This window comes from Elephantulus edwardii, unplaced genomic scaffold (assembly GCF_000299155.1).
Source record: "Elephantulus edwardii isolate Elephantulus edwardi_28Jun2011 unplaced genomic scaffold, EleEdw1.0 scaffold00065, whole genome shotgun sequence".
In the NCBI taxonomy this organism is placed as follows: Eukaryota; Metazoa; Chordata; class Mammalia; order Macroscelidea; family Macroscelididae; genus Elephantulus; species Elephantulus edwardii.
The window spans coordinates 4,059,942-4,081,243 of record NW_006399815.1 but is presented as its reverse complement, the minus strand read 5'-3'; the positions used below and the strand labels follow the sequence as shown (position 1 = coordinate 4,081,243).

The window sequence follows — 21,302 nt, the reverse complement described above, 5'->3', positions numbered from 1 at the left end:
TTAGAGGAAGATCTTTTTCTGTTTGGAATTCTGTAGCATCAGTTTTACTTGGTTTCTTGATGATCTTCACATGGTCATTATCTTCCGCTCATGTGCGCTTGCCTTATAATTTATTCTTTCTATGATTCTAAACTGATAATGGTTTTTTACATTGATATATCATATCATATATAGTGAAGACTACTCCAGTCCTAAATTGGTTTAGGCACAAAGGTTCAACAGTTCCAACACTAATTTTGGTGAGACATGAGGCTTTTAACTGTCGGGATGACTAGTCTGGTATTAGTTATGTTAAAAGAACAAATGCATGATGACTTCATGTGTTGTAGAACAGAGCTGTTTTGTAGTATTTTCTTCCTTGGCACAGATTTTCTTTTTAGAAGCTGTTTGTCAGACTTTTCTTCCACAGCACTTCTGGACAGCTTGAGCCACTAATTTTTATGTGGATCATCAATCCACTGTAAACCATTTGGACCGTAAAGGGACCTTAGTACAAGTTAAGACCAACATAAAATTTTTTGAAAGCCGTTTTCTTAAATTTTAATTAACCCTGAAAGACATTAAATTTTTAATTTTGTATTTTTAGCGTTCATACTTATTTGTGTCTACTCTTTTTTCCCCAGTTTTTTTTTTAGTGCAGGTTTTCCAGTAATAATGATTTTTTTTGTTTGTTTTTGTCAGAAAATTTATTTCATCTTCATTTCTTAAGAATAATTTCAGTTAGTAATGATTCTACATTGTTACTTTTCCCTTTAAGAAATATTGCTTCTGTTGTTTCTGTTACAATCTGATATTTTATTTGTTGCTCTTTTGAAGGTGGTTAATGTGCCAATGAGTCATCTGTGACTCATAGCCACTCTATGCACAATAGCTCTGAACCCTGCCCTATCCAGAGACAGTCTTAATGCATCCAGTATAGCTACCCCCATTACCTTAGTTACTGTGTCAGTGTCAGTCCATCTCATCTAGGGTTTTCCTCCCCTGCACTGATCCTCTTCCAAGTATGATATCCCTCTCTATGGACTGGTGCTTCCCAGCCACATACCCAAAGAATTTCAGAATCCTTGCCTTCAAGTAGCAACTGGGTTTCACCCTCTCCATAATAGACCTGTTTGTTCTCTTGGCAATCCAAGAGATGTAAATTCTATTTCTGATATCTTTATTATTTTAATTCCCTTTGAGTCTGTGTTCTTGGTCATTGTTGACAACAACTTATAGAGACCTATGAACAGAACTGACTGTTGACCTATCCTGCACCATCATCACAATCTAAGCCCATTGTAGACACTGTGTCAGTCCACAGTGAGGGTCTTCCTCTGTTTCTCTGATGCTCTACCTTCCTGGCCCGGTTATCTTTTTCTAAGGACTGAGCCCTCTTGATACCCAAAGTTTGTGAGATGAAGTTTCACCATCCTTGCTTGGTCATTAATCATTATCTTTTTCTTCATCTGCCTAGTCCTTTTTATTGCATTTCCAAACATGGTCTAGCGTGGGGTTTTGCTTTGGTTTTCTTTATGGCTGTGCATACGTGCCATCTTGGTGATCTGATAAAAACTTGAGAGCTTGGTTGAAGACTCAGTTAGCTGCAGTTGTGTTGGATCTGACACAGGCAACCCTTCGTCAGGTTTCACAGGTTAGCAAGAAGAAGAGACTACATATCTTTATTCTAGGGAATCTCTGGAGGATTCAGACTTGCTCCAGACTATGGCACACAAGATTCCCCATTAGAGAGTAGTGGTTTAAAATGCAAAGGAATCTTAATTTCCTAAAAAAGTACTTCTAAATATGTTGTTGTTTACTGTCGAGTAGGAAACAACCCATACGTGACCCTCCAGCGAGTCTTCAGAGGCAGTTAATTGCATGGGAGGAGATTGCCCATCTTAAGCAGCTGGTGGCCTCAAACAGCATGCCTTCAAGATTACAGCACAGCTTCTTGGCACTAGGTCACCAGAGTTCCCTATGCATATCAACATTTTTAGAAATAAAAAGTGGAACATTAGTCCAGGTTCTTCAGTGCTAATAAATAAGTAACATGCAAACCCTTTGTGATAGACTTACTGAAGTTAAGTTCTATCTTTTAAAGAAATATTGCTTAAAATGCATTGTTCTTAGCTTGGAGCACTACATTAAGCAGTGAAGTAAATTTTTACTCATCTCCTAGTTACTGATCAAAACCAGTATATAAATAGAGAATACTAGAAAACTTATTAATTACCTGTTTTACCAATTTGGAAACACATTTCTTTTGCCTTTTGCTATTCGCTAGGTGTAAACTTTCTTATTTGACCAGCTATGTCGCAAGAGTGTTTCTAAACAATAATCATATGATTACGTAGTTTATCATAAGATTAGTAACTACCATAGTTTTGAAGTACTACTATTAAATATAAATAATATTTCTGAATATTTTTACAGATATAAAGCAATTTGAAAATATCTTATTGATAGTGACCATGTAATAGATAATGTTAATATTATTTTAGTTTGTAGCTAACTTAAAAGTTAAAGGAAATGCTAAGGTTAGTATGCATAAAAATGTAAAAGGTTTTCTCCATCCAGGTTCACAGATAGATGCCCAAAGTCCTCTCACAAAACTTTACAAGTTCTGTGGGTTTCTGGTTTAGAATATTTGGTCAAAAATGATGTCTTCCATATAAGTATCTTTAAACTACAGAAATTTTAGCATTTATGAAAAAAAATCCATAGAATGTAGCTATAGCCACATGTGGAAAAAATATTAGTTTTATGGTATGTGTGGACTATTTTTAAAGTAATAGTTGTTTCGAATAGATGACAATATAGTAATTTCTCATTACAGTTTTGGAAAGACATTGTTGATGATAATGAAGTACGTGACCTCATTTCTGACAGAAATAAATCTCATGGTAAGTCCGTGAATATAAAATTAGTTAATAATTTTGGAATATCAATGAATTCTAAATATGAATAGAATATGTATCTTCTCTTGCAGAAGGTACATCAGGAGAATGGATTTGGGAATCTTTATTTCATCCACCTCGAAAGCTGGGCATTAATGATATTGAAGGACAGCGGGTACTTCAGATTGCAGTGATTTTGCGAAATCTTTCCTTTGAGGAGGGAAATGTAAAGCTCTTGGCAGCTAATCGTACTTGTCTACGTTTCCTATTACTTTCTGCACATAGTCATTTTATTTCCCTAAGGCAGTTGGGCCTTGATACATTAGGAAATATTGCAGCTGAGGTAAGCATGTGACAATTTCTTTAAGTAAGTTTTACAGGTAGCCACTGTATGTACTTCAGATTTTTAGTATACCCATTATTATAGTTGCCATATTTATTACAGATTATGTAAGCATAATAAATACTTACCTGTATTTGTTTCTTAAAAAATGGTGGCATGAGAATTATCAACACTTTTGTAAAAAAAAATTAGTATTTGAAATGGTACTTTTAAATGTAGTTTTCACAGTATGACTTTTCACAATAATTACATTTTTAAAAGTTGTACAGCATTGTTTTGTTCTTTTTCATTAAGTTTTGAATATACAACCCTAAAAGAATTCTATCCTAACAATACTGTCTATTTTTCCACAGCTTTTGTTAGACCCTGTTGATTTCAAAACTACTCATCTGATGTTTCATACTGTTACAAAATGTTTAATGTCAAGGGATAGATTTTTAAAGATGAGGGGTGAGTGCTCAATTAAGTTTCTTGTCTAAAGAAACCAAACTTGTTATTATTAGTTAGAAAACAAATGTGTATGGTATATATATATATATACTTTTTCAGGCATGGAAATTTTGGGAAATCTTTGCAAAGCAGAAGATAATGGTGTTTTAATTTGTGAATATGTGGATCAGGACTCATACAAAGAGATCATTTGTCATCTCACTTTACCTGATGTGCTGCTTGTAATCTCAACACTCGAGGTGCTATATATGCTCACAGAAATGGGAGATGTCGCTTGCACAAAAATCGCAAAAGTGGAAAAGAGCATAGGTAAGATAGATTAAGAGAAACACTTAAATTATCCTCTCCATTTAATGAAAATACTTAATGTGGCAGTGTGTAAATATCACAATTGATATTTTGGGTTGAGCATTTTATTTTAGGAAATCTTTAGACACTTATTTGCATTATTTGTTCTGGCTGTCACAGACAACAAGGAAAAATCTATCATATAGAGATTATATAAATGTAGCTATCGCTAAAACTCTTTGTCTTTATTTTAGTTAACTATATAAACGGGCTGCTCCTTGGAGGCAAGGATTCTGGGGCTTCGTCTGACATACTTTAGTCATGTTGTAAGGAAAGACCGGTCCTTGGAGAAGGACATCATGCTTGGGAGGGTGGAGGGCAGGCAAAGGAGGGGAAGGCCCTCTAGGAGGTGGACTGATTCGGTGACTGGGGTAATCGGGATGGGTGTATCAGAGACAGTGAGATTGACACAGGACAGAGCAGAGTTTAGGGCTGTTGTACATATGGTCGCTATGAGTCACAAGTGACTCGATGGCATATAACAACAACATATAACTAAAGATAGGATGGACAGTCTGCTGTGAAATGAACTGCGTCTAAAAACCTGCCGGAGGGTCACTTATGGGTCACTTCCGACTCTATGGTACACAATAACAAAAACATATATCAAATAGAGAACACTGGTGGCCTAGTGGACATGGTTCACATCCACCAGCTGCTCCATGGGAGAAAGATGAGCAGTCTTCCATGCAATTATATCGCTTGTTTAAACCCGCTGGAGGGTCATTTCCAAATTGACCATACATAATAACAACATATATAATAGGGAACCCTGGTGGTGTGGTCCCATAGGTAGTTAGTTACACAAATAACCCAAAGGTGATGCTTCTCTGACATTTTTAATCCACCAACAGCTCTGAAGAAGAAAGATGGTCAGTCTCTTCCTTTACAATTTACAGCCTCTAAATAATCCCTGGAGGATTAAATATGTATGAGTCAATTCTGACTCAGCAGCAGTGAGTTTTGAGTATGTTTGAAATTTAGATCAACAAACCTGCTCTATCTGGCTTTTGTCTTTCAATGGTTGCCTCTACCAATAAGCATCTAAAGCTATGTAAAACGATTTTTTCTGTTTCTTAATAGTGTTAGTATCCTTAAAATCAGTAAATTCATCTCCTTTATGAGTTACCAGTTTTGATTTTACTTATTAAAGTGTACCATGTTAATATTTACTTAGTGTTTAAATTTTCTTTCATAAATTTAAATGCTCCTGTCAGAGTTAATAAAATTTTGCTTGAAAGCTATTACAGTTAACAATTTAACAGTGTTCATTTCAATTGTATAATTTCATCTATGAATGAAATATTTTTCCCTGTTGCTATTGTGATGTATATTGAATATGCTATGTTGAATGCAAAAAGAACAAACAAATCCATCTTGGTGGAAGTGCTCCTTAAAGGCAAGGATGGTGAAACTTGATCTCACATATTTTGGGAATGTGTCAGGAGGGGCCAGTCCTTGGAAAAAATAACATGCTAGGAAAGGTAGAGAGTTATTAAAAGAGAGGGCAATGCTCAACAAAATGATTTGATATGGTGACTATAACAATGGTCTTGAGTCTGGCAGAGATCCTGAGGATGGTGCAGACTGGGGTAAATTTTTGATCTGTTTGTTCATAGGGTCACTAAAAGTCATAGTAAACTCAAGGGCACCTAACAATAGCCACACTGATGACCTCAAGTACTGTGAATATCTACTTACAATATGAGTGATGCTTATCTCCCTGGGCATAAGTTGTCTAGTAAATTAAGTGTCACAGAAAAAAGTTACTACATTTTTAGATTGATAGATTTCAACTGTGTGAGTATGAGGGTACTTCTAAATAATTACATTGTTCAAGGGTCAGCTGTAGTATTGAATTAAAATATCTCTTTCCATATCTGTAGTTCCTAAATATAGATAAACATTAGTATAGAGATGCCTGGTCCCTACTCCAAATATACTACAGATTGAGAACCACAATTTTACGAAGATCCAGAGATAATTCTTATGTAGAATTATTTCATTGAGTGGCTGGCATTTAAGAACCAATGTCTGTACAACATACATATTCTTTAGCATTGACATTGTTTTATAATGATACTAATAACTCTTTATTGTTTCTTTTAGACATGTTAGTGTGTCTGGTTTCTATGGATATCCAGATGTTTGGTCCTGATGCACTAGCTGCTGTAAAACTCGTCGAACATCCAAGTTCCAGTCATCAAATTTTATCTGAAATTAGGCCACAAGCTGTAGAACAGGTCCCAACCCAGACCCATGTAGCATCTGCCCCAGGTTAGTGTATCTATATACACATTTTTCAATATGGTCGTTGGTACATAAGATTTAATATTAAGGAAAATCGTATCATCCTCTTAATAAGGACAAAGTATTTGACAAAATTCACATTGTCCAAGCACCCACAGGCACTGAGAAAAATAAACAGCTATTGTTGCCCTGTTGTTTAAGTACTTTTCTGCTAACTAAAAGATTATCATTTTGACCAGGTGACTCTAAGGGAGAAAGACTTGAAAGTTGGCTTTGGTGATGATTACAGCTTAGGTTTTCATGTAAGTTTTCCATAGTTTAAATTGGCTCAGTGGCCCTTCACAGCAACAATCTTTGTGCTTAATAGTGATAGGATGAATATTTGTACTCTAAGGAACTTAGGGCTATGTGATGAGCTATATATATGATTTATTGTTGTAAACTTAAAATTTAATCTAATTCGGCATCAGTAGTGGAATCATACCTCACTTGATCTTTTGGTGTGAACATAATAACAGCAATAAAAATTGTGCCCAGAATAAAGGAAAGATTTAATATTAAGGATACATTTAAATGTGTGGTATACAGAACTGGTATTTTATAGCTGATTAGGCCAAAGGGGAGAATTTAGATATGTTCAGATTTCTTGGCTATTACACATTTTAGGAGAAGCAACCTCAATGCAAACATAGAACAGAAAAATAATGTTGAGAATGATGTGGACGAGAGTATGAAGGGCTGTGACAGTCATGAAAGCAATAAGATATGCCCAGTGGGATATTATATGTGCTTTTAGCTGTGAGAAAGTAGCATACCAACAGAATAATCACAATCACTCATTTTGAATATGTCTTATACTTCTAAGTCTTGGACCAAATACCACATAGTCTCATAAACTAGGAGCAGACACATATACACACAAAAGTAAATTCATGTGTTCATGCTAGCTTGCAAGGACCCTTGATTAAATTCTTTTGAACTAAAATTTCTTCAATTGTAATTCTGTCTAACAACTAGTCTTCTCTTCAGACCTTGGACTTTTTTCTCTTGGTATGTCATTCTATTTTAGTACTCTCATCCTCTTTCTTCACTTCATTTTTCTTAAAAAGAGAATTGATCTTTTACATTACCTGCCCTCCAGCCTTCTGTCCTCTCCAAGATACCTCTCTTTCCTCGAATAGAAAATGTTCATTTTCTCAGTTGGTTTCACATCTCACTTGGCAATATGGAGGCCATCCAACATAAGTGTCTTCAACTTATTACCTCTTCACATAAAATCCTAGTGATTTTTTTTTTAATTTTTTTTTATTATTTTTGTGTGTGTGTACCGTCAAATCAGATCTGACTGGTACAGGAGGAGATTGCCCCTCCTTCCCCGGCAGAGCATCTGGTGGATTCGAACTGTGCACCTCTGGGATTGTAGTTGCAGCTTCTTGGCACTAGGCCACCAGAGCTCCCCAAAATCCTAGTGATTTCTGAATTCAGTTCTCTTTCAGCTTCCTCTTATCTTTGAAACAGACCTTGCAATCTCATATACTTCTAATGCTAAATTTTTCTGCTTATATAAAATACATGGTGTATATACCTTCTATAATTAATTTACTTTGGTGTTTTTCCCTTTTTTTTAGTCATCTTGCATAGTTGGATCAGGTGTAATTTTTCTTAATTGACTTTAACTAGCAAACTGAAGAAATAATTGTTTTTGAGTGCTGTCAAGTCTGAGTGACCCTATAGATCAGAGAACTACCCAATAGAATTTTTTAGGCTATAATATTGTAAGTAAACATATTGCCATGTGTTTTCTTCTGCAGTGTGACTAAACCACTGACCTTTCATTTAAGCAGCTGAACACTTCACCATTATGCTGTCAGGACTTCTTGGTGAACATTCACCCGTAGGTAGTAGATAGAAAATATTCAGTGTATGTTAGAGAACATAGACAAAAAAAATGAAAGATAATCCTAACAATTAAGAGGTAGTTGAGATATGTTGATAACCTCAAACAAAAAACTGAGAACAAGAAATATGTTGTTGTTATGTGCCATCGAGTCACTTGTGACTCATAGCGACCCTGTGTACAAGAGCCCTAAATGCCATTCTATCCTGTGCCAACCTCGCCGTCTCAAACACACTCATTCCCACCACTCCACTCACAGAATCAATCCATCTCATCGAGGGTCTTCCTCTCCTGCGCCATCCCACAACTCTCCCAAACGTGATGTCCCTTTCCAAGGACCAGTCCCTCCTTGCAACATGCCCAAAGTATGTCAGACAAAGCTTCACCTTCTCCAGGATAGACCTGTTTGTTCTCCTAGCAGTCCATGGTGTATTCAACACTCTTCTCCAGCACCACAGCTCAAAAGCATCAATTTTCTTTCTATCATCCCTATTCACTGTCCAACTCTCTGAGCACAGCACATAATTGCAAAGACTATAGCCTGGATCAGGCGCACCTTAGTCTCCAGCCTGACGTTGTTGCTCTTCAGTACTCTTGAGAGGTCCCTCACAGCTGACTTTCCCAGTGCAGTTTGTCTCCTGATTTCCTGGCTACTGTTACCAAAAGTGTTGATTGTGGAGCCAAGTAAAAGAAAACTGTCAACTATCTCAATCTCTTCACCATCCATACTGATGCTGCCAATTGGCCCAGTAGTGAGAATCTGTTTTCTTGGTGTTGAGCTTCAATCCATATTGAAGACTGTAGTCCTTGACCTTCTGCAGCAGGCACTTCAGGTCCTCCTCAGTTTCAGCAAGCAGGGTTGTGTCACCCGCATAACGCAGTTTGTTGATGATTTTTCCACCAATCCCGATGCCACATTCCTCCTCGTAACAGCCCAGTGTCTCGGATGATCTGTTCTACATACAGATTGAATAGGTATTGAGACAGAATACATCCCTGACGGACCCCCTTCCTGATTTTGAACCATCCAGTGTCTCCCTGTTCTGTTCTGAAGACTGCCTCTTGGTCCAAGTATAGGTTTCACATTAGCCCAATCAAATGTTCTGCGATTCCCATTCTTCTCAGAGGCAGCCATAGCTTGTTGTGATCCACACAGTCAAAAGACTTTGCATAGTCAAGGATGCACAGATAGACATTCTTCTGGTATTCTTTGCTTTCTGCCAAGATCCATCTAACAATAGCTATAATATCCCTAGTACCATGACCTCTTCTAAATCCAGCCTGCACATCTGGCAGTTCTCTGTTGATATATTGCTCTAAATGTTTTTGGATAATTTTCAGCAGAATCTTACTTGCATGTGATATCAGTTCTCTGTTGACATATTGTTCCAAATGTTTTTGGGTCATTTTCAGCAAAATCTTGCTTGCATGTGATATCAGTGATATTGTTTGATAATTTCCACACTGTTGGGTCACCGCTCCTTTGGAATGGGAACAGATATTGATCTCTTCCAGTCAGGTGGCCAACTGGCTGTCTTCCAGATTTCCTGGCACAACAGCACATCCAGGGCAGCATCTGTTTGTTGAAATAAATCATTTGGTATGCTATCAACTCCTGGAGCCTTGTTTATAGCCAATTCCTTCATAGCAACTTGAACTTCCTCCTTCATCACCCTAGGCTCTTGCTCATATGTTATTTAATGAAATTCCTCTGTGTCAGCCAACTCCTTCTGATAAAGCGACTCTGTGTACTCTTTCCGTCGTCTTTGATACTTCCTGGGTCATTTAATATTCTACCCAAAGTATCCGTAAGTATTGCCACACATGGATTGAATTTGTTTTCCAACTCCTTCAGTTTAATAAAAGAGTTAATGGAATTAATTAATTATCAGTGAAATGGAATTGTTATGTACCAGTTGAGTAATATTTAAGGATGATTTTGATGAAAGCCGCCTTTTTTTTTATCTTATCTCTGACCTTACCATTGCTTTTGACCCTAACAAATGAAAACACAACTCTAGTCAGTCTGAGAGTTGATCCTCGCTTGATACATGGACACAAAAGAACATTGCAATCTTGTGACTTAGAGATGTGGAGAAATCATTGATAGAGATGTGAATAAACCTCAAAGCACCTACCAAAGAGTTCATTTTTTTGAGCTAATGAGAACTACATTACCTGCTCACTGTGTCTGTCTCTTTTATTAGCCTTTATCATTTGACTTTCTTTGTATTTTTAATAGTGTTTTACATTATGGTCATCTTTTTTTATTTTTTTATTTTATTTTATTAATTTTAATGAACATTTACAGATTTTGAATTTCCATTCCTTCATTGTTGCACTTTTCTCCCTGCCCACCCCTCCCCCCCAGTTTGCTCTTCTCTTTAAGAAGTAAAAGAAAAATTCTTTCATTGGTATACAATCCCTCGCACCTACCCCGCCACCGCCCCAAGTACACTCCACTATCCACTATAATTCTGGATTCTTAATACCCTATCATATATCGCTTTTAAATTGTTCTCTCCCTCATCTCTTTCAATGCAATATACATAATTTATCCAGTTTTTCTCAGTCATACCCCAACCCTCATGTCAGTCCCATTCTGCAACAGTGGCACCATGCAATATTTGTCCTTTTGTGACTGAGATATTTCACTCAGCTAATGTCCTCCAGGGTCACCCATTTTGAATAGTCTTGCATGAGTTCCTTGTTTTTCAATGCAGCATAGTATTCCATTGTATGAATATACCACAGCTGCTTTATCCATTCATTTGTTGATGGGCACTTGGGTTGTTTCCAATTCCTTGCTATAGTGAACAAAGCCACGATAAACATGGGTATGCATATATCTGCTTGGATGGTGATTATGGTCTCTTTAGGGTATATTCCCAGTAGTGGAACTACTGGGTCAAGTAGCATCTCTATTTGCAACTTTTTGAGAAAGTGCCATACCATTTTCCACAGTGGTTGCACCATTTTACACTTCCACCAACAGTGAATAAGGGTTCCAGTTTCTCCACAACCTTGCCACATTTGTTGCTTGCAGTGGTCATCTTTACACTACTATTTGTTCACTTCTCCCTATTACTTAACTCGTTTTAAGGTTCTGATCCAAATCTCATTACATCTTAAATAATTGTAAAAACTGTATTTTTTTTTATGGATATTAAATTTAGTTTTATAAATTAAAACAATGCTTTCTGTATATACTGTAGTAATCTTCACACAAATTTTCACCCATTTTGTTTCAATTCATGATTTCTCTGTAAGGTCTAAATGTTTTAAAAATTGCCTTATCATTATAAGTTTAGTGAACAGTAATACATACATTGCCAAATTTTATAGATATTTAAATATTAAGCATGTTGAAAAACTACCAGAAGTGTATCTCTTAATGAGGTAGGTGGGATTTTTCATTTTATTTGCCGAACATATTCAGAAGATTTCTGGATGAATATTGTTTATTACCAGAGTGAAATGAGCTTAGCATCAATTCAGTCCCTAGTGGTCTTTGTTTATAGATTTGTATTGAAAAAATCTAGTTTGCTTTAATAAAGCGTTGAACTTATTCCAAAAAAGTATTACAGTGATGAATTGAATTTTTCAAATAAAACGTTAGTAATTGTCTGATGTGCAAAAGTAAGTTTTTATGCCCAGTCATTAAAGATATGTGTGTTTTAAATTCTTAAAAACATAACAAAATAATATCAATAAGACTTAACTGTAAGTTATACTTAATACTTTTTCCTTGAGAAGCATCTTGATTTACTCACTTGATTCATTATTAACGCAATGGTTCATAAACTTTACGGTGTCATAATCGCCCTGATGGGCTTATAAAAACACATTGTGTTAACAAAGAAGATCCAAAGAAGGAAACCCAAAAAGTAGTACCATGGTTAATAGCCAACTACAGAGTGAGGTACATGGGAATAAACCTAATTAGAGACACAAAGACCTTTATAAAGAAAACTACAAAACACAACTGCGACAAACAGTAAGAGACCTAACTAAATGGAAGAATAGTTCTTGTTCTTGTACGTTGTTGTTGTTGTAGTAGACCATAGATTTGGATCCGACCCGTAGCTGGCCCTCAAGTGGGTTTTCAGAGGCAGTTAATTGCATGGGAGGCGATCTCCCACAGAGCAGCTGGTGGCCTAGACCTTGAACCCCTGTGCCTTTGGGATTGCAGCACAGCATTGTTCCACTAGGCCACCAGAGCTCCCTGTTCATTGATAGGAATACTAAATGGAATGATACTGACAGTCCTAACAAGAGTAGTCTACCTGTTCAGTACAATCCCAATACAGATTTTAAAACAAAATTGTTATTCAACGAGATGAAGAAGGCAATAGGCAAATTCATTTGGAGAGGAAAGAGACCTCAAATAAGCAAAGCATTTTTTTCCAAATTTTATTTTCATTTTATTATTTTTTATGCCTGTACCGTCAAATTGGATCTAACTGGCACAGGAGGAGATTGCCCCTCCTTCTCCAGCAGAGCATCTGGTGGATTTGAACCACGTACCTCCGGGACTGCAGTGCCTGGGACGTTCTTGCCCCTAGGCCACCAGAGCTCCCTGCTGAGAATTTTAAAAAAAAAAGTGAAAATAAATTGGGAGGCATAGCATTCCCTGATCTCAAAACCTACTGCATAACTGTAATAACCGAAACAGCATGGTACTGGTACAATGACAAATACTTAGGCCAATGGAACAGAATTGAGAACCCAGAAATTAACCCATCTATCTGTGGACAACAATCTGCGTTATGCAGATGACACAACCTTGCTTGCTGAAACTGAGGAGAACCTCATGCACTTGCTGCAGAGAGTCAAGGACTGCAGCCTTCAATATGGACTGAGCCCCAATGTCAAGAAGACAAAAATTCTCACCACTGGACCAATCGGTAGCATCAGGATGGATGGCGAAGAGATTGAGATTGTTCATAGCTTCAGTTTGCTCAGCTCCACGGTCAACACTCTTGGTACCAGTAGCCAGGAAATCAAAAAACGTATTGCGATGGGAAAGTCTACGGTTAGGGACCTCTCCAAAATACTCAAGAGCAACAGTGTCTTTCTGGAGACTAAGGTCCGCCTGATACAGGCCATGGTTTTTGCAATCACTTGTTATGCATCAGAGAGTTAGACAGTGAAGGGAGGATAGAAGGAGAATTGACGCCTTTGAGCTGTGGTGCTGGAGAAGAGTATTGAATGTACCATGGACTGCCAAGAAAACAAACAGATTCATCCTAGAGAGGGTTAAACCAGGCTGCTCCTTGGAGGCAAGGATTCTGGGGCTTCGCCTGACATACTTTGGACATGTTGTAAGGAGAGACAGGTCTTTGGAGAAGGACATCGTGCTGGGTAGAGTAGAGGGACAGCGCAGGAGGGGAAGACCCTCCATGAGGTGGATTGATTCAGTGACTGGGTTACTCGGGATGGGTGTGTCGGGGGCAATGATACTGGCACAGGATAGAGCAGGGTTTAGGGCTGTTGTACATCGGGTCGCTATGAGTCGCAAACGACTTGACGACACATAACAACAACAATCTATGGACAACTGGTTTTTGACAAGGAAATAAAGCTTATTAAATAAGGAAATGATAACCTCTTCAGCAAATAGTGCTGGTGTAACTGGACTAATAGTTAGAAAGCTGAAACAGAATCCACATCTCATACCATATAAAACAATCAATTTAAGGTAGATCAGAGACCTAAGGGTAAAGCCCAAAACCATAAAGATTATAAGAGACAAGCTGGGACAAAACTTAGAAGACCTAGCCCATGGTATAAAAAAGCCTAATAAATACAGCCAGAAATGCACAACCAAAGAAGGATAACATCAATGAATGGAACTTCCTAAAAATTAAGTCTCTTTTCCAATAGGGTGAAAATAAAACCATCTGGCTGGGAGAAAACATTTTGCAGTGACATCTCAAATAAGGGTCTCATAATGAAAATTTACAGAATACTACACAAGAAGAAGTCTGACAGCCCAGTTACAGAATGGGCAAAAGACATGGATAAGCCTTTCACCTAAGAAGACAGTCAGATGGCCAACAGACACATGAAGCAATGCTGAAAATCATTAGTAATAAGAGACAAATCAAAACTACCATGAGATACCATCTCACCCCAGTACCAGTGGCAAAGTTTAACAGGACAGCAATCAGTAAATGTAGTAGAGGGTATACAGAAATTGGAACTTTCATACAGTGTTGGTGGAATTGTAAAATGGTACAACCGCTGTGGAAGGCAGTTAGGCATTTCCTAAAAAAAGCTGACTGTAGAGATTCCGTGAGAACCAACTATTTCTCTGCTAGGAATATACTCCAAGGAAAACAGAATAGAGCTACAAATGGAAATTTGTACACCAGTGTTCACCGCAGCATTATTCATAAAATGGAATACAATGCAGCACTCAGGGGCAGCAATTTTGAAAAATAGTATATAACTTGGGAGGGACTAGAAATAGCATTAGGCTGAGTGAACTAACTTGGGCACGTAAGAACAAAACTTGTATAATTCCGTTGTGAAAACAGAAAAATAACCAGTTATATGTGTATGAATATACTAATAATTTTAGCTGATATTCATGAAGAATAATGGGTACTTAACAACTGTGCCACTAATGAAAGGAAATCCTATATATATAAAAAGGTGCATTTCAGTACCAGAGGTATGTCACACTATCCTTTGGGAGCTCTGTTTCAAAAGTAGAATTAAGTCTGAAATAATGCCTTTTTAGTTGTATCCTCGAGTGTTACAGATGTAGGACCATACTCTGTCATACCTATGTGAATGGTATGTAATAGTGACCTGCTATATCTGAGCTATTTTCTTTAAAGATGTTATTCTAGCATGTTTTATTTCCAGATGATGATTGAGAAGTTTGTTGGGGTTTTGTGTTGGGTTTTTTTTTAAGTGGCTTCCGTTATCAGAGTAGTAAGAGAAGAGAGGGTGAGAAAAAAAAAAACAAACCCCCATTAGGTTGGTACGAGTTTGATTTAAGTAAGGCCTGAAAATTTGTACCTGTAGCAAATTCCTGTCAGACACTGATTTGTCTGAGAATTAACTCCTTACGACCAGTTTTTCTATTACAAAACCTGAAATATTTTCCATACTAAGACCAATAAACTATTTTGATCCTGTGTTTTTGAATGCATGAATATATTAATATGTATTCCCATTATACCAACCTTACTTCAGAATTCTATTTTTAAAGTAGTTCACATTGTTGTGAGTTTCATCTGGATAAAATAAAATGCCACTCACCTCCATAATTTATTTTAATATTTCTTCTTTTAATAATATCTCTACTTAAGGAGACTCATCATCAGAAGGAAGACTTTGACCTAGTTCAAACCATTTCAGTCATGGCAAGCAAAGTGAACCCAGAACAGGTCTAAATTTTCTAAAGTTGAGTGATTAGGATTGCTAACAAGGATGGGAAACATTACACGCCAAACCCTGAAATGGGAAACTTAAAAGAGCCATGTATTGAGCCCTCTGAGAATCCTGTTGAGAACCATGTGATAATTGTCAGCACTGTCCACTCATTCAAAATGGTGGAGTTAGCACTATCTGTGAACAGACACCCTGCTTTTTCTCATACAGCCATTTATGAGCATTGGTTGCTACATAACATGAACACTGCCCATGTGTTTAAGAGGAAGACTAATTTCAAGCAGCACTTACATAATTTTCCCTGTTCTGATTAGCATTCCAGTCGATCATATTTCAAAAATTTAGGTCCATTTTGTTGTCACTTCTTTGGCCGTGATTGAATCACTCTGAACCAGTTTGAAACTCTGGAACAGTATGGTACTGTAAGGGAAAATGGTGGTCACTCACTCTATGTCCAAATTGAGAACACACAATGGATGAGAATAAGTATTTTCAAATACCAGACTTTGCCCTTTACAATTATATATATATATAATACTCAACTAGACAAGAAACCTTAACTATACTACCTTGGTTAAAATAGGCTTTGTGGACAGAAATCCCTCAAATCTTCACTTTGGTATATCAAGGCTGTTTTTTGAACTTACAGAAATATACCACAGTAATAATTTGCTAACACTTATATAGTGTTTACTATATCCTAGTCATTATTTTAAAGTGATTCCTTTCAACAACCTGTGAAGTCTGTGTACTGTTACTTTTCCCTGTTTTATACACAGAGAGGTTAAGTAATTCACTGGTGGTTAAACAGCCAGTGAGTAATGGACATCTGGAGCCAGGCTGTCTGGCTCCCTAACCATAATCCTACAAAGGATGGGTGAGAGTTAAGCCTTTTGTTCCCTAATGGGAGAAAAGCAATTATCAGAAAGTGGTAAAGTTCTCAGGCAAAGCAGGTTTAGGAGGTAATACAAACCAAAATTGAGTGCCTGGAAATTGATCCCTTTAAAACTATAAGTGACTAGGTAGGTAGCCTTTGAAATGGCTTCAGATATCCTGAAGGTAACACTTCCCCACTTGTAACACTTTTTATGAGAATTATGTGATTGCACTTTATATTTATTCTTAATTGTTACTTCATTCAGCTTTGTGCATTGTTTATAGTTTCATAATATTGAATGTTTTAGACAATTGTTCATTTCAGTCAGTAGATTTCAACATGAGCTGAATACTTCTTTATAAATATAAGTGATTAAGAAAAAGGCAGAAGATATCTATGCAAGATCAACCCCTGAAGGGCCCTTATTTTCTGTATTAGTGTCACCAAGGTAAAATGAGAAGATAAGCCTGAGTTGCCAGCAGTAAGACAACCTTGGTTCTAATTATTATATTCTCCTTTAAAGAAGACGTAGCAGCTATACCTTATTCTGCTATCTCTATCATGTTTCTGAATGATTGATCCAGGAACGTAATCTCTGAGATTACCTTTTTTCATCTATAAAATGGGAATAATTAAGTTTATACTTATAAAGGAGATTTTTAAAATAATATAAATGTAGATTACTTAGTACAGAATAAATTTTCATTAAGTGGCTGCTTTTAATAGAAGCCATTTCAGTAAAAGTCTATCTAATCAAAGATCCAAGTGTGTCAGAGATAATGAAGATGGCACAGGATGGGTTAGGTCTCAAGTCTCTTGTTCATAGGGTTGCTATGAATTTTGTTTGACTCAACAAGCATCTAACAGCAACAACAATCAAAGATCATGATCACTTCATATTAATCACAGATTAAATTTTGCTATATAGACTACTTCTCATTTCAGTGTTTTAGAAATGCAATTTTGCTGTTTGAAGTTCTGAGAAATTTTGCTAAAATGTCAACTAAAAGAAGGTACACTCAGTATACTTAAAAACTCTAAGAGAATTCCATGGTAAAAAGTAAAAGAACTTTTTAGCTCTAAATGTATTAAACTCATCTTTATATATTTTAATATTATTAAGTAATGTTCTGTACTTTGTTTTTGTTCATTCCTGTGTACAAATAGGAGAAAACTTTCTTTTTTCTACACTCTTTATCAGCTTTTTAGAAAATAATAGATTACTTCATCTTTTCCTTGGTCTTGAAATTGTCTTAAATATATGAGTAAAGTTTTAGAAATTTATATGTGTAGCGAGATTAGCAGCTAGTATATTTTCTCAAATCTTTTTGTCTCTGTCAGGACAAAAATAAAACATACTTCAGAACTAGCATTACAGTGGATCCCTCCCTCACATACATGAAAAATCTGTGAATCCTTTCCTTTGGCTTTTGTTCATTTTATTCTACAAATTGTACATATATATCACTTAAAGAATTAATTATAACCTTTGATATTTAGAAGTGATGTTACAGTTTCAGTTATAATATTCTTTTACATTTTTACCTTATAAAACTGATCCTGTAACTAAATTGAGATACTAATTTATTGATGTAGTCAGCTATGAATCGGGGCTTCATCTTGTTTGGATCCACAATTAGCACCCTTGATACCAGCAGTCAGAAAATAAGGAGATGTATTACACTGGGAAAATCTGCAGTGAGGACTAAGGTGCGTCTGATTCAGGCCATAGTCTTTCTGATTACTTGCTGTGCATCTGAGAGCTGGACAATGAATAAGGGTGACAGAAGAATTGACACTTTTGAGCTGTAGTGTTGGAGAAGAGCCCTAAATATCCCATGGATGGCCAAGAGAACAAACAGAAAAGTCTTGGATAGGGTACAGCCAGAGTGTTCTTTGGAGGCAAGAATAATGAGGCTTCACCTCACATACTTTGGGTATGTTGCTAGGAGGGGTTCTTCATTGGAGAAGAACATGATACTGAGAAGGGTGGAGGATTAGCTAAGGAGAGGAAGACTTTCAGTCAAGTGGATTGACACAGCGACTGCAGATTGTCAGGTGGGGCAATTCTTTGGAGAAGGACATGATCCTAGGAAGAGTGGAGGGTCTGTGAAGGAGAGGAAGACCCTCAACCAGGTGCCTTGACATGGTGACTGCAGTAGTGGTCTCTTGTGTGTCAGGAAGTGTGAGAATGGGACAGAGTTCAGATCTTTTGTTCATAGGGTCACTTGAGTCATACTGGACTCAATGGCACCTAACAACAACAACATTTTAAAAATCATTCAGTATCTTTTCCTCATTTTTTACCTGATTAAGGCAACATATTCAAAGTAGTTAATTCAGTGTCTGACCCATGAGGGGAAAGTTTCTTTTCAGCAATCATATTTAAATTATTATGAAAACAAAACCTTTTTTGTAAACTATCTCAAATAGTTCCTGGTATAGAATTTGTTCTGTATTAGCTTCTGTCCTAAGTTTATACCTCTTTTTAAAAAAGTCTTCATTTGGACTGTTTTCTCAGTATCCATGAACTGACTATAACAGATAGTGACTAAGTTTTTTAAAAAATTATATTGCTAATATATTTTTTTTCTTCAGCTTCCAGAGCAGTTGTAGCACCACATGTTGGTCCACCTCCAGGAATAGTGGAAATAGATAGTGAGAAGTTTGCTTGTCAGTGGTAAGTGGTTTATCTCTTTTAAGGCTTTACTTTTGGGACAAGTAATTTTTTTCATTAAAGTATTTTTTGTGTAGTAAAGGATAGTATATAAATACACTTGTGTATTAGAATAATTTGAAAAAATATCAGATTATTCAGAGTTAGACTTTGACAGAATTTCATCAGACTTCCGTTTTGTGAATATATTTTGTGTTTAAAAGTTAATTTTTGACTAGGAGTAAAATATGTCAGACTACAAATTTTTTATTAATAATAATTATTAAATCATTAGAATAACATTGGATTGGCTTTTAAATATAAAATCAGATTCTGTTATTAAATGTTTCTCACCAAGCTGGCAGCCTAATAGTAAAGAGCTGCACTGCCAACCCAAAGGCACATATTTCGAATCCACCAGCTTTTCCTCAGTGTTCTCCTCCAGTGTCATTATACTGCCTCTGAAAATGCACTGGAGGGTCAGCGGTTCCAACTCAACAGCACTTAATATCTTCCTCACCAAAAGCAAAAACTTCTTGCTTATTGATAATTATTTTTACCTTTTTGTGAGTCATAAGTAGAATCTAATCAAATCATAAACTAGTCAAGGTGATTTTAAGTTGAATAAGCAACTTGAAAATAATATTTTCTTGTGGAAGTTGAGTATTCCTGTTTTAGTCCTTTTGTTGGGAAAGAAAGTATTTGTCTTAATTTTATTTCATTTATCTATATAGATAGTTGCCTCACGTTATGAAGTACAACTTTAATTATTTTAGAAGACTAACCAATTAAAATGTCCAATGATGCCTCAATTTTAAAAATTTCCTTCCTGTATTTCTTTTTTCCCTATTATAATCCCTATTCCAGGGCCTTTTTATCCTATGTTCCATATTTTTTATGCTTCATTATCTTTTTTATGTATGATCATTTTCTCCAGACTTTGTATAGTTCAAGTTAATGGTATATCTTTAATTATTTGCTATTTTTTTTCCTTTACTTTCTATGTATTTAAATGTTGACTCTTTGTACTTAATGAAACTTTTTCAATAATATTATATGTCTTTTCCATTGAAAAAAATGAAATTTTTATATCTAGTCAGCTATTTTTAAAAATTATAATACAGGAAGTATTGTGCAAGTTGACAAATACCCCATAACCAATGGAAAAATGTGTATGTATTTTATGTACAGATTTGACCTGTACAGTCCTGGTTTTACATTTCTTCTGCTTCTTGTGAAGGTAGAAGAGAGAATTACTTTATCATTTTATAATCATCATAATTATTATTATATTATTATACATAGTTATAGAATTATAGCTATTATAATATATAATTTATATATATAAAAAATAACTTGGTAATCATGACCTTCTGTTATTAGGTAGGATCCTGAGCTCCTAGATAAAACTATATCTAGAACATTTGTTATAACCATACCAACCCTGCTTTCATTTGTCCCTGAAAGTAGACTTTATACTTATTGGTAATGATTTTTGTGTGTGTGCTAAAATAAATATGATTAAGTAGCTAATCTCTTTATTAATTCTAAAATCTAATACAATAGACAAGATGGTGAATTTGACTACTAAATGTAATTACTATAACACATAGCTTTTGAAATGTTGAAAATTAGCATATTTAACTATGGGGTCGCATGTAGCATGTTGTATAATCCCTTGTATTTTGTGGTTTCTTTAGGTTAAATGCTCACTTTGAAGTAAATCCAGATTGTTCTGTTTCTCGAGCAGAAATGTATTCAGAATACCTCTCAACTTGCAGTAAATTAGCTCGTGGTGGAATCCTAACATCTACTGGATTTTATAAATGTCTTAGGTAGGATCTGTACTTCTTAAATGTAAATAAAATATATTTCTATTACTTACACTTTAGAACAAATATCTGTTTCTTTTTAAATATCTCTGTTTTTGTTGTTTTGTGCCATTAAGTCAAAACTGACTCATAGCTGACCCTCCACCAGGTTTTCAGAGATAGTAAATCGTGTGAGAGGAGATTGCCCATCCTTTTCCTACAGAGCATCTAGAGGAACCAAACAATATTCCTTTGGGTTGGCATCGTGACTCCTTACCACTAAGCCAACACAATTCCCTATGTGTCTAAATAGCTAAAGATTATACATATTTGAAATTCCCTATTGTTGTAGGGGAGTTTGTGCTTGAACATTAGAATTTGTCT

General features: G+C 35.9%; 1 protein-coding gene across 1 annotated transcript in view; it reads left to right on the top strand.

Moving 5' to 3' along the window:
- The window catches only part of ARID2 (AT rich interactive domain 2 (ARID, RFX-like)), a 270,114-nt gene that overhangs the window by 166,969 nt on the left and 81,843 nt on the right, over positions 1-21,302 (top strand). Inside the window, exons 7-13 of the mRNA XM_006888177.1 lie at positions 2,819-2,885; positions 2,972-3,222; positions 3,576-3,672; positions 3,772-3,981; positions 6,130-6,297; positions 19,050-19,131; positions 20,808-20,942. Coding sequence (XP_006888239.1) covers positions 2,819-2,885; positions 2,972-3,222; positions 3,576-3,672; positions 3,772-3,981; positions 6,130-6,297; positions 19,050-19,131; positions 20,808-20,942 — 1,010 coding nt within the window. The remainder of the gene's footprint in view (positions 1-2,818; positions 2,886-2,971; positions 3,223-3,575; positions 3,673-3,771; positions 3,982-6,129; positions 6,298-19,049; positions 19,132-20,807; positions 20,943-21,302) is intronic.